Below are 17,776 nucleotides of genomic sequence, written 5' to 3'. Positions count from 1 at the left end.
ACAATATACAAAGCATCTTTTCAGTCTAAGCAGTTACTTTTTGGGCATTTTACATCCTTTGAATACCTATGCTCACTTATTAAGTGTTCTCCCAACATTCTACTATTAACCATTTACAGGCCTCCAAGACAGTCAGTTCAAATATTTCTAGAAGAATTTTGTGAACTACTGTCAACTATTTGCTTAGAGTTTGACTCTATTATCATCGCAGGGGACTTTAACTTGCATATAGATAATTCAGAGAACACCAATGCAAGGGATTTTATTATGCTCATGGATATGTTTGGATACTCGGTAGTCCTTCGGTAGAAAGTCTTTTATTGTCAAATGTCATTAAGTGGTGTGTAATTACCAGGTACACCAGAGGATCCATTTAGAGGAGAGACCATATCTGTGTTCTCAGATTGGAAAGACATTTACTCAGGTGTCATCTCTCTGTCCTGTCTCTGACGTGTCTGCACCTGCATGTTAATATTAAGATGTTTGATGGTAAATTGTAGTTATGAATCTGTTCCTGCACTGTAGTGACATTAGTGCTGACAATAAAAACGTTTCAAATGATACTGTCTTTATTTCTGTTGTGTTCTTATTGTACGCTGTAGAAAACTCATGGAAGTGTAAACATTCTAGTTGATTAAGCCACTGCTCTGCACTCTCCTCCTTGGGTGACTATTGGCCAACATTAGCTTCATAGTCACTGTTAACAGCCTACCCTTCTATGTTGATCGTGTCCCCAAATGAACACAGGCAACTTGTAAAACAACCAAGCGTCCTTAGTGCAACCCATGGGTATACAGTGGTCTCGACGTTAAGCAAACAGTTATAGTGTGCACATCCCACCTTCTGGCAGGTGCAGGACAAAAGAAAACTATACTCAATTGAAAAAAGATAATGTCTGCAACACTGCTTTTGACTCCCAATTATTTAATGCAAGACTATGAGAGATCGCAAAGCTGTTTTTAATCTATTTTTAAGCTCTGTAGAGGGCTTGTTATGGCGTTACATAGATTAAACAATTTTTTTTTATACACATATTGAATTCCAGTGTATCTTTACAGTCACATATCCCACTGCTCTGCAGGTGTGATTCATGCTCGTTATCTTTCACCATATATGAACAAGCTCTTGCAGATGGGTGTGGACGCTCACCTGGTACACTGGTTTACAGATTACCTGACCGAGCGGCCACAGTTGGTCAGACTGAAGAACTGTCTCTCTGACACTGTGATCAGCAGCACCGGAGCTCCACAGGGAACTGTGCTCTCTCCAGTCCTGTTCACCCTGTACACATCTGACTTCTGCTACAACACTGAGTCATGCCACATGCAGAAGTTTTCTGACGATACTGTAATTGTGGGGTGTATAAGGGACGAGCAAGAGGAGGAGTACAGGAGCCTGCTGGAGGACTTTGTGCTATTGGTGCAAACTCAACCACCTTCAACTCAACACTGCAAAGACCAAGGAGATGGTGGTGGATTTCTGCAGGTCTAAGCCCGCTCTGCTACCAGTCTCCATTGATGGGGTCAATGTGGAGGTGGTTAACACTTTCAAGTATCTGGGATTACACCTGGACAATAAACTGGACTGGTCAGCCAATACTGAAGCACTATACAAGAAAGAGCTGAGCAGACTGTACTTCCTGAGGAGGCTGCGGTCCTTCAATGTCTGTAGCACGCTCCTCAGGATGTTTTACCAGTCTACAACCCAAGTCTGCAACATCAACCCAAGGAAAGCAGCGGGACCAGATGGAGTACAGGGTGGGGTGCTCAAAGACTGTGCAGCCGGGTTAATGCCGGTCTCCACTACCATCTTTAACCTGTCTCTGACAACCTCATGGCTCCCTGCATGCTTGAAATCGGCCACAATAGTTCCAGTCCCCAAGCAGTCTAATGTCATGTGGCGACAGAAAATAAGCCACAATGACATGACAATGGGGAAAGATCCCTTTGGAAGTTTTACTTGCAAATTTACTATTTGCAAAATTATCAGTTCACAAAACTCCAGCCCACCTGCAGTCTCCTACCCCCATCACCAATCAGTTCACACCTCCACCCCCACATGCAGTCTCCTACCCCCATTAATCACCAACCAGTTCACACCTCCACCCCACCCCCACATACCCTCCTTTGTGGACTTTGGGCAGGTTGATTTATGGACATGCCCACCTGATTACCATCAGAATTGTCTAACCAATAATCATTTGCCATCATCATTTGCAATGAAAATACGGTATTCTTGCAGCTGATTGGGTAAAATGGACTCCAGGTCAGATAAAGGTCTTATATCAGAGGGTGGTTCTCACAGGGATGCTACAATGTGTAGGTGTATGTCATCAACAGGACAAATATACTGTTCTTTGGCCACATATTCATTTTATCTTTAATTTGAGAGGATTTCTTTGACACAGCAGAACTTAAGCCTGAAATGACAGAACCACTAAAAACAGTGAAGAAGGAGATAAAAGAAGAGGAGTTTGATTATTTTCTCCATAATTATATTTTGGCCAGTAAATTGGAAGATAAGACTGTATTGGAAAATGACTGTAAGACTGAGACACAAACATCCTCTACCTACAGAGAAGAGGGATTCCCACCAGTGGAAATGAAAGAGGAAAACGATTCTGATTCTGGACAATATGACCATGATGACTCTTCTACTACAAGTAAGATGCTTACATGTCTACTAGAAAAACCTGGAGCGGTTATTAGTTAATAGCATTGTTTACATTAGATTTTGTCAGAATGCTTAAATCATTTCACATTATTTGCTGTCTTTTACACCTGTTGTCTCCTGTCCTTGACTTCATGTATCAGTGACTCCAAAGTTACTTAGTTGTTTGACAGACAAAATTAGGGCTCTAAAAATGTTTGTATTGTGTGTGGAATATGACTGTGAGAATAGATTACTTCAGACTCTCATGTTAAACTGGCTTGCCATATCAAGTCTGTTTCGCTTTGGTTTCACCAAATCTCTCTTATTTTCTATGATCAATGTTTACAGACATAGTTGGCAGGAGAGCTGCTATAGTTGTATTCCATATTACGCACCATGGCCCAGGGTGCTAATCCTCCCCCCACATGACATGAACAATGATTTAAATGCATTTTCGCTTCACTACCCAACAAAACAAAATGCCAAACAAGGGAAAGAAAAGAAAGAAACCAATGAGCTTATATTGTGATTTGCAATAGGCTTAGCAATACCTAACAATAAGGATTGTGTGCCTCAGATCTCCTCAGACTGTCGTATATCCTACACACACAGGACAGCCACATCCTGCAATATGGTTGGGACTTATTTACCAATGCTGACTGATGGATAATATATGACCCCTCTTATTATACAGCTACTTGCTAATACAAAAAATAATGTGTTTCATGATGACTCCTCTCATACTAAGTCTCTTAACAGCTTGTATAAGAAGAACATTGATGGGTGTGATGAGTTTTTAATATATGTTATAATATGCCATATGTTTTATGAGGATATTTAAATCATAGGGGGCATTTTACCATCTTTAACACATGGGCTTCTGCTCTTCAATGTCATGTATCTGTGCCTGTGTTGACATTCACCTACCATCTCTAGCTAGACACTTTTACTATAAATCCCTAGATCATTTCACATTATTTGTTGTCTTTTACACCTGTTGTCTCCTGTCTTTGGTACAGCAGAATTTAAGTCTGAAATGGCAGAACCACTAATTCCAGTGAAGAAGGAGATCAAAGAAGAAGAGTTTGATGATTTCCTCCATGAACATATTTTGACCAGTAAATTGGAAGATATGACTGTATTGGAACATGACTTTAGGACTGAGACACAAATATCATCTACTTGGGGAGAAGAGGAATTCACACCAGTGGAAATTATAGAGGGAAACAATTCTGATTCTGGAGAATATGACCATGATGACTCCTCACCTACAAGTAAGATGCTTAAATGTTTGCAAAAAGCTGGATTCTTCAAAAAGCGGAATGCTTAAATCATTTCACATTATTTGTTGTCTTTTACACCTGTTGTCTCATGTCCTTGACTTCATGTATCAGCCCCCCCCCCCCTCCGTTAACCACCAGGCATCTAAGCTGTTATATATGCATATAAAATTTAATCTAAAAATAGACATAGTTATCAAGAAAACAATCTAATTTGGCTGCTAGTCTGTTAAGCAAATGTAAGACGTCTTAAATAAGTCAAACTCTTATTAGATTAAATTATATGATTTAATGTGAAAGCTCTAGGTAGAGGTTTATAATATTAAAAACATTACCAACTTAATGTTTGCTCCAACATTTGCACTGCAGTCCAATTCAAAATTGACCTGTCATCTACAGACCCCATGTCCCTGGCCCAGATGAAGAGGGCATCAGTGGTGCTGGTGGACTGCTGTAGACCACAAGGCCAGCGAGGGACGAACAAGCAGACGCAGACCAATGGAGATGCAGAACAGCCCAGGACCAGTAAGAAACTAGGTGAGCATGGACACACACACACACAAAGGCTGCAGTATTGATTAGCGTATAAGTCAATTAATCTGTTGATATGTAGTATTATTGTTGATTAGTTGTTTGACTGACAAAATCAGGGCTCTAAAAATTTGTTATGTACTGTGTGTGAAATTTGGCTGCTTATCGTCTGTGTCAATAGATTACTTCAGACTGTCACGTTAAACTGGCTTGCCATATCAAGTCTGTGTACAATAGGTTACTTCAGACTGTCATGTTAAACTGGCTTGCCATATCAAGTCTGTGTCAATAGATTACTTCAGACTGTCACGTTAAACTGGCTTGCCATATCAAGTCTGTGTACAATAGGTTACTTCAGTGGGTCATGTTAAACTGGCTTGCCATATCAAGTCTGTTTCACGCTGGTTTCCTTTCGCCAAATCACTCTTCCAAATCACTCTTATTTTCTAAGATTAATAATGACAGGTATAGTTGGGACATATAATCAGTTTTGATCATGTGATCAATGTGCCTCAGATCTCAGCAGACTGCCGTATTCAAAGATACAGTATATATCCTACACACACAGGACAGCCACAATCCTGCAATATGGTTGAGACTTATTTTCCAATACTGACTGGCGGACAATACATGACTCCACTTATTATATGGCTACTTGCCATAACGATGTGTCTTAAAGAGATTAGGGCCATGATGACTCCTCTCCTACAAGTTAGACTGTTAAACGTTTGTATTAGGAAAACATTGATGGGTGGGATAGGCTCTTTATATTCTTTATATAATATTTTGTGACAATATTTAAATCATAGAATTTTAGCCTTTAGCATTTCACCATCTTTGACACGTGGGCTTCTGCTCTTCGACACCATGTATCTGTGCCTGTGTTGACATTCACCTACCATCTCTAGCTAGACACTTTTACTGTAAATCCCTAAGTGGAGAAAGATAACATTTTCATTGCTGTAGGAGGATGAAGAGAAATTATATGTTTTAATAATGTTCTTATATTACAGGAGTTGAAAAGATCACAAATGGGAAGAGTTTCAACAGGGGGTCAGATCTCAACCCACATCAGGCAACACAGTCTGGACAAAAGTCACACCAGCGTGCTACATGTGGGAAGAGTTTCAAAACCAGCAGAAACCTCAATATCCATCAGATAACACATACTGGGGAAAAGTCTCATCATTGTTCAGAATGTGGAAAGACTTTTACTCGGGCAGGTACTCTCAAGACACATCTGATGATCCATAATGGGGAAAATCCATATCAGTGTTCAGATTGTGGTAAAACATTTAATCAGATGGGTAATCTCAAGATACACCAGAGGATCCATGCTGGGGAAAAGCCATATCAGTGTGCTACATGTGGGAAGAGTTTCAGAACCAAAGGAGAACTCCCTATCCATCAGAGAACACATACTGGAGTAAAGCCATATCAGTGTTCAGATTGTGGTAAAAGTTTTAATCAGGTGGGTTATCTCAAGATACACCAGAGGATCCATACTGGAGAAAAGTCTCATCATTGTTCAGAATGTGGAAAGACTTTTACTCGGGCAGGTACTCTCAAGACACATCTGATGATCCATAGTGGGGAAAATCCATATCAGTGTTCAGATTGTGGTAAAACATTTAATCAGATGGGTAATCTCAAGATACACCAGAGGATCCATGCTGGGGAAAAGCCATATCAGTGTGCTACATGTGGGAAGAGTTTCAGAACCAAAGGAGAACTCCCTATCCATCAGAGAACACATACTGGAGTAAAGCCATATCAGTGTTCAGATTGTGGTAAAAGTTTTAATCAGGTGGGTTATCTCAAGATACACCAGAGGATCCATACTGGAGAAAAGTCTAATCATTGTTCAGAATGTGGAAAGACTTTTACTCTGGCAGTTCATCTCAAGACACATCTGATGATCCATAATGGGGAAAATCCATATCAGTGTTCAGATTGTGGTAAAACATTTAATCAGATGGGTAATCTCAAGATACACCAGAGGATCCATGCTGGGGAAAAGCCATATCAGTGTGCTACATGTGGGAAGAGTTTCAGAACCAAAGGAGAACTCCCTATCCATCAGAGAACACATACTGGAGTAAAGCCATATCAGTGTTCAGATTGTGGTAAAAGTTTTAATCAGGTGGGTAATCTCAAGAGACACCAGAGGATACATTCTGGAGAAAAGCCATATCAGTGTTCAGATTGTGGCAAAACTTTTAATCAGGTGGGTAATCTCAAGATACACCAGAGGATCCATTCTGGAGAAAAGCTATATCACTGTTCAGATTGTGGAAAGATTTTTAATTGTTTGTCTAATCTCAAGAATCACCAGAAAATCCATACTGCGGAAAAATCTCATCACTGTTCAGATTGTGGAAAGACTTTCAGATCAAGCTCAGATCTTACTCTACATCAGAGGACACATACTGGAGAATAATCATGTCAGTGTTCAGATTGTGGAAATACTTTTACTCAGGCAGCTCATCTCAAGATCATGTCAGTGTGCTACATGTGGGAGGAGTTTCAGAACCAACAGAGAGCTCACTGTCACATAGACACTGTATCACATACTGGAGAAAAGCTGTATCTGTGCACTACATGTGGTAAGTCCTTCAGTCAAAGCAGTTATCTCAAGACGCTCCACATGACTCATACTGGAGAAACCACTGTTCAGATTGTGGAAATAGTTTTACTTGGGTGGGTTCTCTCAATACAGACCAGAGATACCATACTCGGTAGTCCTTCGGTAGAAAGTCTTTTATTGTCAAATGTCATTATTACCAATGTTCAATGATTAATTACCAGGTACATCAGATGATCCATTTAGAGGAGAGACCATATCTGTGTTCTCAGTTTGTAAAGACATTTACTCAGGTGTCATCTCTCGCTCCTGTCTCTGACGTGTCTGCACCTGCATGTTAATATTAAAATGTTTGATGGTAAATTCATATGTTACTGTTTCATATGAATCTGTTACTTCACTGTAGTGAGATTAGTGTAATAATCAATAAAACATTTTCAAATGATACTGTCTTTATTTGTTAACATCATTACCAGTACATGCCGGATTGAAAATGAAAATTGCACATTGTACGAATTGCTATGGCATTACATAGACTAAACAAAATCATTTTATACACGTGTTGAATTCCAATGTATCTTTATCTCACGGGCATCCCACATCCCACACATTCATCACACATCCCACACACTTGTCACACATCCCACACACTTGTCACACATCCCACACATTTGTCACACATCCCACACACTTGTCACACATCCCACACATTTGTCACACATCCCACACACTTGTCACACATCCCACACACTTGTCACATGTCCCACTGCTCTGCAGGTTTGGTGATTTATGCTCAAAATATATCATCATAAATGAATTTGTACACAATTGGATTTTTGGAGGGGTGGAGGTGTGAACTGGAATGCTATTGAGCAGAAGAGAGTTGGTGGGTGGTGAGGAGGAGGTGTGAATGGAAATGTGATAGTACGTAGGGGTGGTGAGGAGGAGGTGTGAATGGAAATGTGATAGTACGTAGGGGTAAGAGATGAGTAGAGGAAGCCTGGCACTGACACAAAAATTGCAGGATTCTTTAAGAAATGCAACATTTGGTGGACACAACTTAATGTTTAACAATGAAACACACTAATAAACCGACTGGATTGAAACATGACCAATCAGCAGCAAAAGCTTTTGGAACACATAATGAAATAACAAAGAATTATTGGAAGGAGTGTAGCCTGGGCACTTCTCCTGGGGAGTTCACCCACAATGGGACACTGTGATCTGAACAGTAGAAAAGGGCCACGTCACCTGGCACTGTAACTGGAGCAAACAGGATTATTTGATTTAAGAAAAAAACATAAACCCCCTTTATTAGAGTCTGGAACCTCCAGTTCAGTCACCCACCCACCCACCCCCACCTAATCATCTTTGAGGTGTTTAATCAGATTAAGTTGTGTCCTCGCCCACGGACCATTAAATGTACCTAATTCCATTCACCTGGGTATTCAAATTCAAATGGTTATCGTTCCCATAATCTCTTTGTCATGCATGAATAAAACATTCCAACTGCTGCATTCCTGCAGCTGATTGGCTAAATGTGAATGTATGCAGTTAATTGTTTAGACTGATGGTTTGGACACTGGAATGGTCTAGAAGTTTAGGATTTTAGCTTTTAGATTTTTCCTGGTCTTTGTTTTACAATAAATATATGGGGGCTGCCATGATGAAATGTGTCCACTTTGACCAATGGGTTTATTTGATATTCATAATCCACAGAATTAATGGTTTAAAACAAGAGCTAATTTGTTCCATTCCACAAGTTTTGAGAAGAATCAGCTTTACAATTTGTGAAGTGTAAATGAACATATTATGTAGCCTATATTTCCTCTCAACCAATCACCATAAGACTATGCATCCCAATAAAGTTATCTATGCCTTTGGAATTAAAATAGCCCCAGTGCTGTCACTGTCAATCTCTGTGGTCCGTTCTCCAAAATAAATCCTTAGCCAAAGATTGAATTGCTTCAGAATCCAAAAAGATCCTAACCACACAGCGCAGAGATTTGAGATGTTTCCCTAGTATGGATTTTCTGGTGATTCTTGAGATTAGACAAACGATTAAACTTTTTTCCACAATCTGAACACTGATATAGCTTTTCTCCAGTATGGATCCTCTGGTGTATCTTGAGATTCCACACCTGATTAAAAGTCTTTCCACAATCTGAACACAGATATGGCTTTTCTCCAGTATGGATCATCTGGTGTTTCTTGAGATGACTCACATGAGTAAAAGTCTTTCCACAATCTGAACACTGATATGGCTTTTCACCAGTATGTGTTCTCTGGTGGACAGTGAGCTCTGCGTTGGTTCTGAAACTCTTCCCACATGTAGCACACTGATATGGCTTTTCTCCAGTATGGATTTGCTGGTGTCTCTTGAGATGAGCTGCCAGAGTAAAAGTATTTCCACAATCTGAACAGTGATATGGCTTTTCTCCAGTATGCATCCTCCGGTGTGTCTTCAGACTACTCAAATGACTAAAAGTCTTTCCACAATCTGAACACTGATGTGGCTTTTCTCCAGTATGTGTTGTCTGATGGATAGTGAGATCTCCTTTGGTTCTGAAACTCTTCCCACATGTAGCACACTGATATGGCTTTTCTCCAGTATGTGTCCTCTGGTGTCTCTTGAGATGACCCATCTGATTAAATGTTTTACCACAATCTGAACACTGATATGGCTTTTCCCCAGTATGGATCATCAGATGTGTCTTGAGAGTACATGCCAGAGTAAAAGTCTTTCCACATTCTGAACAATGATGAGACTTTTCCCCAGTATGTGTTATCTGATGGATATTGAGGTTTCTGCTGGTTTGACTGGTGGTGTGACTTTTTTCCAGACTGTGTTGCCTTATGTGGGTTGAGATCTGACCCCCTGTTGAAACTCTTCCCATGTGTGATCCTTTTAACTCCTGTAATATAAGAACATTATTAAAACATTTAATTTTTCTTCCTCCTCCTACAGCAATGAAAATGTTATCTTTCTCCACTTAGGGATTTCTAGTAAAAGTGTCTAGCTAGAGATGGTAGGTAAATGTCAACACAGGTACAGATACATGGTGTCGAAGAGCAGAAGCCCATGTGTCAAAGATGGTAAAATGCTAAAGGCTAAAATTCTATGATTTAAATATTGTCATAAAATATTATATAAAGAATATAAAGAGCCTATCCCACCCATCAATGTTTTCCTAATACAAACGTTTAACAGTCTAACTTGTAGGAGAGGAGTCATCATGGCCCTAATCTCTTTAAGACACATCGTTTTGGCAAGTAGCCGTATAATAATTGGAGTCATGTATTGTCCGCCAGTCAGTATTGGAAAATAAGTCTCAACCATATTGCAGGATTGTGGCTGTCCTGTGTGTGTAGAATATATACTGTATCTTTGAATACGGCAGTCTGCTGAGATCTGAGGCACATTGATCACATGATCAAAACTGATTATATGTCCCAACTATACCTGTCATTATTAATCTTAGAAAATAAGAGTGATTTGGCTAAAGGAAACCAGCGTGAAACAGACTTGATATGGCAAGCCAGTTTAACATGACAGTCTGAAGTAATCTATTGTCACAGACGATAAGCAGCCAAATTTCACACACAGCACAAAAGAAATTTTTAGAGCCCTGATTTTGTCAGTCAAACAACTAATCAACAATAATACTACATATCAACAGATTAATTGACTTATACGCTAATCAATACTTGCAGCCTTTGTGTGTGTGTGTGTGTGTGTGTGTGTGTGTGTGTGTGTGTGTGTGTGTGTCCATGCTCACCTAGTTTCTTACTGGTCCTGGGCTGTTCTGCATCTCCATTGGTCTGCGTCTGCTTGTTCGTCCCTCGCTGGCCTTGTGGTCTACAGCAGTCCACCAGCACCACTGATACTCTCTTCATCTGGGCCAGAGACATGGAGTCTGTAGGGGACAGGTCAGTTTTGAATTGGACTATAGCGCAAATGTTGGAGCATAAACATGGCAAAACAATGCTTGTGAAAGCCAATTGTTATTGATCTTATATTGACACAAGCAGTGTCAAGTTGGTATTGTTTTTAATATAAAAAAACATACCTAGAACATGCTCATGGATTTATTTCAAACTAATAAGAGTTGTACTTATTTTAAGAAATATTACCAAAACAAATTAGCTTAATACCAGTTAATCCTCAGTGTCCCGCCTGCAGGACGGTTAGACTGGGTTCCAGGGGTGGCAGCTGCCCATAGATCTGCACACGCTCCCAGGTGTTCAAGAGTGCAAACTCCACAACAGACAGCTTTCCACATACCTACCATCATCATTTCAGACTCAACAGAATGAAAGGACGCTACAACAGTGAACCGAGAACTTACAGTTTCACTTTGTGACGGTCCTAAATGTGACCGCACATATCTAGTGCCCGGTCGGCACACAAACTATGAATTATGGCGTTGTACGGGGCAGCCGTGGCCTACTGGTTAGCGCTTCGGACTTGTAACCGGAGGGTTGCCGGTTCGAACCCCGACCAGTAGGCACGGCTGAAGTGCCCTTGAGCAAGGCACCTAACCCCTCACTGCTCCCTGAGCGCCGCTGTTGTTGCAGGCAGCTCACTGCGCCGGGATTAGTGTGTGCTTAAACTCACTGTGTGCTCACTGTACGCTGAGCGTGTTTCACTAATTCACGGATTGGGATAAATGCAGATACCAAAATTCCCTCACGGGATCAAAAGAGTATATATATATATATTTACCATTTCAGCTGTAAGTGCATGTTGTGTGTGATGTCTGTACCTTTGAATTTCCCCTAGGGATCAATAAAGTATCTATCTATCTATCTATCTATCTATCTATCTAGATAAGTAGAAACACTCTCACAAAAAGCAATCAACAAAAAAGAAATCTCTTGGGTCTGAACAGCAGACCTTAAGTCTGAAAAATCATTTTGGTTCTCATTTTCAGAGCACCCAAACACCTTGTGGGAATATACAAAGATTGTTTAAATATGTTTTTTCTTTATTCTCCATGATCCCTTTTTAAAAACATCAATTTGACTCGTCTTATGCAAATCTTTTTTTTTTACTTTCCACCCTGAACATGGGCAAGATGCACCATTGAGATCAATAGGTTTTGTATAGAGTTACCACAGGTTACTCTATACAACCACAGGTGGCACTGTGGTAACTCTATATAAAACATATTGATCACAGTTTTTATAGCCACACATGCGTGCTCACTTCTGGCTCCTTGGCTATCAATTTGGTAACGATAACGGGCTTTTGACGTCTTTAGGACACTAAACATATTGGAGGTGTCAAATGATTCCAGTCTTGACGTTAATCACTCATATGATGTATTGCTATTGTCTATCCGAAGTAAAATGCCTGTTTTGAAGTTCTTATATGGTTAAATAACCAAAAATCAGATTGTTTGCACCTTCAAATGGGTGGTGACGTATATCATTTAGGAATGAATGAAGAACTGGTTCGGTCATGTTTCTTGTGATGCGATAAGCACTTATGTGGATCCTGTATTATTGTGTATAGCCTACTGCTGTCATGAATGCAGACAAGTAGCCTATACATTATGTCTGTATATTTTGATAATTGCACATATAGCTGTTTGTTTTTTGGTGTTTTTGGTTTTGGTGTATTGCATACGAATTGTCTTTTGTGATATTGAGTATCACGGTAATTAACACGTCACTTCTATTAAAAAGACCTGAAAGCCCTGTGTCCGTTTCATAATGGAGACATTGATGTCCTAAGACTCATTGTTAAAATCTCGGTTCAGAAATACAAATTGTTACCTTGGCTTTTGTTACCTTTGTTAAAGACACAATTTCAGTGCATTTTTTTTACACCCAGTAACTATGCATGTGACAAACTTTCCTAGTATCCTTAACAAGTAAAACTGACAAAGAATTGGCATAAACTCTGTTGGTTTATTCAACAACCCAACCCATACTCTACCATATATTGGTATTGCACATAACATTCTACTATATAAAACAGAAACAACAAATACTAAACCATTTGGGTCCTTTGATAACCAATCTGCATAACATTCCTTGGCAAGCCAAACATCTTGGAATTTACATTTTCCGGGCATGACATTACGCGACGACTTGCAACTCTCCTCTGACTCAACGTGAATGTAGCCTATTGGACGCACGTAGGCCTAAACCGTAGCCTACCAACAAACGAAGAAGAGCGAACGTACTTTTGCAAATTAAAAGTCTGCGGAATCAACATAATTTTAAAATATCGTGTGGTAGTAAAATAATGACACATGAGTAGTCATCTGTGTGAAACTTCAACCCCACAAAAAAATTCAAGGACTTTCAAGGACAAGGTGTTTTTTTGGGTGTTTTCAAGAACTTTCAAGGGCCTTGAATTTATTTTTTCAGATTCACAAACTTTCAAGGATTTCAAGGACCCGTGGGAACCCTGCTCAACTTTTGGAGTTCACGCACGCACCAAGCAAAACATCACAAACTTAAGGCGCAGACGCCGATTCCCTACGCGAGTTTGAGTGAAATAATTTTCTGGAGAACGCGGTCGCCCTGACATTCTTTCCCCGCTTGGAATTATACAAGTTTGCGCCAACAAAGTTTACTTTTTCAGCGACAAACTTATCAACTTCTCACACTCACAACAATTATTATAAGCGACCCGTTTAAGTTTTTAAGCGCACGATTAAAGAACATAAAAATATAATGTACAGGCTACCTTTGGGGACACGAAAGTGCACGTATAGGCTACGGACTATTTACTATGCATGACATTATTTTATACAAAGTTGATGCTTGTGTAAAATGTTTTTGATGTTACCGGCGGCTGCTGCTGCTGCGTCCTCTATTGTCCTCTGACGGCGATAAAGAGGTGCTGCTTTCTTCTTCTTTTCTTTGGCGTTTGGCAAACAGCTTTTAGGTGCATTACCGCCACCTTCTGAATAGGAGTGTGGGTCTGAGTAATACCCAGGGGGTCAGGATTTGAAGGGTTAGCTTCAGCCACTTAGCATGGCATTTGGCCACCGACATTTTTGAAAACATGGCGTTACATGGTTGCAACTTCCGGCACCAGTTTTTACATGCTGATTGGTAGATGACAGCTCATGCGACTGACGTGAGCTGGTGGAGGAACGCGGAAGGTTTGAAATCGAATTTGTTTGTATACCGCTGACAGATAACTAATAACAACTGTACAGTGAATGTAAGCTGAACTATGTCGGACGAGTCAGATGGCCAATTATTGGATAGTGAGCATGTATTTAGTAATGAAATGTTGTGGGAAGAAGTCAGGAGAAAAAAGGGTAGACCAAGATCAGATAGTGGATCTGAACCTGAGTCTACTGATACGATTAAAAAGAAAAGCAGACCTGAAGGAGTTGGAACTAAGGTACAGCAATTAAGTAAAGAAACATGGAAAGTGATTGTTGTATTTGAACAAAAGGGAGGGCCACATTTACACCCAATCCATATCACCAAAGCAATTTTGGAAGAAATAGGGAAAATAAAACATGCACGTTTCATGGGAGATGGGAAGCTAATGATTTTTGCAGCGTCTAAAGAACAAAGGGAGGTAATCTTAAAAAAAGACACATTGAATAAGGCCAATATAACATCACACGTTCCGGGAGTAAAGTCAGGAAAGAGAGGAGTCATAACTGGAATTCCAACTTCAGTGTCTATCGAAGAAATCAAAAATAGTCTGAAAGGAGGAGAGATTGTTGATGCAAAGCGATAAACTAAAGGAAAGGAGAAAATAGAAAGCTTGTCAATATTACTGTGGTTTAAAAATGACATGCCGTATAAAGTTCAAATAGGCTTCATGTGCTATCCAGTAAGAGAGTATATTCCACATCCAATGAGGTGCTTTAAATGTCAGAGATTTGGGCATGTAGTTGCTCAGTGCCGAGGCAACCTTAGGTGCGCTAAATGTGGAAATGAGCACGAGTATGGGCAATGTGGAGATGATGTAGAATTGAAATGCTGTAATTGTGGAGGACAACACAGTGCAGCATACGGAGGATGTGTAAAGCAAAAGGAAGCTAAGGAAGTTCAGAAATATAAGGTGGCACATAACGTCCCATATGCTGAGGCAATCAAATACATTGTGAAAAATAAGAATGAAGAAAATTCAGCTCCTATTTACCTACAAGAAATAAGGAGTGCAGAGACTAATAGGCCTAGCACAAGCCAAGAGAGTAATGCTATTCCTTTGGGGAAAATAAACCAACAGAACAAGACTCACAGGACACCTAGTAGGCCTACAAACTGCTGTGGATGTAAGACAAGAATCTCAGATGAGACTCTACTGATAAAGAAAAATGAATTTATTGCTTTTATGTGTTCAGTGGTTAATGTCACTATGGTACATGTTAAGAAAAGTGATAAAATCAAATCAGTTGTGGAAGCTGCTAATGATTTTTTGGGGATAATAACAAAGGCAGATGATATTCATGAAATACTAAATCAGAAATATGGAGGGTCCCAAAATGGTTAAAGTAATAATGGTGTTTTTCATTCTCCAGTGGAACGCGCAGAGTTTGATAGCGAACGGACAGGAATTTAAAAGGTATGTTCAAGAACTGACAAACAAGCCAGACATTATATGTATACAAGAAACATGGTTAAAACCTCATTTAGAATTTATATTGAAAGGATATCATAGTATAAGGTTAGACAGGAAAAAAGATACAGGAGGAGGTTGCATCACATTTATTAAAGAAGGGATCTCATTTAGACACATTAACACAGTAACTGATCATGAAAACGTAGTTACTGAAATCTTTAATGGAGACAAAGAAAAACGTATTATTACGTCATTAATTATTATAACCCATGTAAAGCAATAACGCATGATTTAATGAGAAGTATTAATAATGGAGGCCAAAGAGAAATATGGTGTAGAGATTTTAATGCCCATAATAGTTTATGGGGAAGTAAATATACAGATTTAAATGGGGAAGTATTAGAAGAAATGATAAATGACAGGATGCTAGTATGCTTGAATAATGGTAATGGTACAAGAATAAATATTTACAAGAATGAGACTTCATGTATTGACCTCACTTTAATTGATAGGAGAATAGCCAGCAGGTGTGAATGGGAAGTTGATCATAGCACAAGCAGTGTTTCCCCTATAATTTTCCCCCCCCCCCAAAAAAAAAAAAGAAAATGTTGAAAAGATGACTCCTTAAATGGTGACTTCTGGTGGGTTTTTTCAGATCGAGTGTTACAAATTATGACATAACCATCAACACAAGCATTTACAAAGCATGATTATTGCAGTACTTGAACAGGATTATTCATGTTTTTCTTTCACCTTTTTCATTTACATTATTAGTAATTAGCCACTTTACAACTGTACACTGTAGGCCACTGTACAAACTATTACTATTTAGAATTATTTGCGATACATGATACATTCAAAAATAATTGATGTCCTATTTTTCTTTTATTAACTTTTGCACAGCACTGTATAAACTATATAGACTTCTCTTTCATGTCATTACACTGCATTGGTGCTATGCAAGTCGAATTGAGTGCCTGTCACTTTAAGGCCGTGACGGCCCGTGGGGCTTGCTTGATTCTCACGGTTTTAAGCTAATTTAGTAGCGTTGTTGTGCATGGTGCATAAGAAAATGTGGATGAAATGAATTATGTTTTCCATGTCATTTGGTAAAATAAATGCTCAAAAATCTTTGGTGAGCTCTACTAGCCTGGGTGCCATTCCGAACTTAGTCCCGCCCACAACGAATTGAGTATGACTACGTCAGGCTAGAGCTCTACAGGAATTACAAACTATCTCCAGATGTAAATGGTTGCGTTTCCTATTACTCAAATTCAATTAAACCCACCAATAGGCTAGACCTTAGTTTCACAGCCTAGGTATTTTAGCAACACAGGGCTTGAAAGCATTGCCTGTATCACAAACAAAACCGAAGCAATGCGTGGAATTTATCTGGGAATAGGCTACTGAAGGTAGAGCTACCTCGCTGGCGTGTTTAATTTGGTTCCTTGGACATAATGTAGGCTACGTTTTTTTGCACAAAATTGCATCTGCTAATAAACTTAAACATAAACACAAACAAGCGTGATCTCCTGTGGAATCCCTGACTGCGCCTTCAACGTTAGCCTATTATTATTTGTTGACATCAAACCTGAACGAACGGCAGCTGTTCCTGAAGTTCACTTGCGTGTTTTTTTTTTTTTTTTTAATTAGGCAACTTTTTTTGCAGTGGCGCTTGAATTCCAGGAGCGGCGCTGCGCCGCTGATGAATACATTGTAGGGGAAACACTGCACAAGTATGGGAAGTGATCATTTTCCAATAATATGTAAAATAGATATTGATTTTAAGATTGATGAAATATATGTGCTCATCATAGATGGTGTTTTAAGAAAGCAAACTGGGAGAAATGTAATGAATGTTGTATAGATGAATTAAATGAAATACATGATGAAACAGATCAGAGTATTGATGAAATGAATCATAACTTAAGTATATGTGTATTGTTGTAGCAGCAAGCCAGAGTATTCCTAACAATATGACCCAAAAGGGAAAAACGAATGTCCCATGGTGGAATGAGGAGTGTTCAGGAGCTATTAAGAACAGAAATAGAGCTTTTAAAATATTGCGCACAACGCTTACAATGGATAATCTTATGGACTATCAAAGAAAAAAGGCTTTGGCTAGGAAAGTTATCAAAGAAGCAAAAAAAAGAATCTTGGAGACAATTTTGCTCAACAATT

General features: G+C 39.4%; 1 protein-coding gene and 1 pseudogene across 1 annotated transcript in view; one reads left to right on the top strand and one right to left on the bottom strand.

Moving 5' to 3' along the window:
- The window catches only part of LOC143136310 (uncharacterized), a 103,693-nt gene that overhangs the window by 5,559 nt on the left and 80,358 nt on the right, over positions 1 to 17,776 (bottom strand). The window contains exon 6 of the mRNA XM_076296964.1: positions 9,076 to 9,855. Within this exon, the coding sequence (XP_076153079.1) occupies positions 9,076 to 9,855 (780 nt within the window). The remainder of the gene's footprint in view (positions 1 to 9,075; positions 9,856 to 17,776) is intronic.
- On the top strand, positions 2,425 to 7,366 carry LOC143124854 (uncharacterized; annotated as a pseudogene).

This window comes from Alosa pseudoharengus, unplaced genomic scaffold, assembly GCF_046254945.1.
Source record: "Alosa pseudoharengus isolate Yale_2024_CS ecotype anadromous, Long Island Sound unplaced genomic scaffold, YU_APseudo_1.1 YU_APseudo_1.1_scf_1, whole genome shotgun sequence".
Lineage (NCBI taxonomy): Eukaryota > Metazoa > Chordata > Actinopteri > Clupeiformes > Clupeidae > Alosa > Alosa pseudoharengus.
Note: the sequence above shows the minus strand (reverse complement) of the source record. Positions and strands in the feature narration are given on the sequence as shown.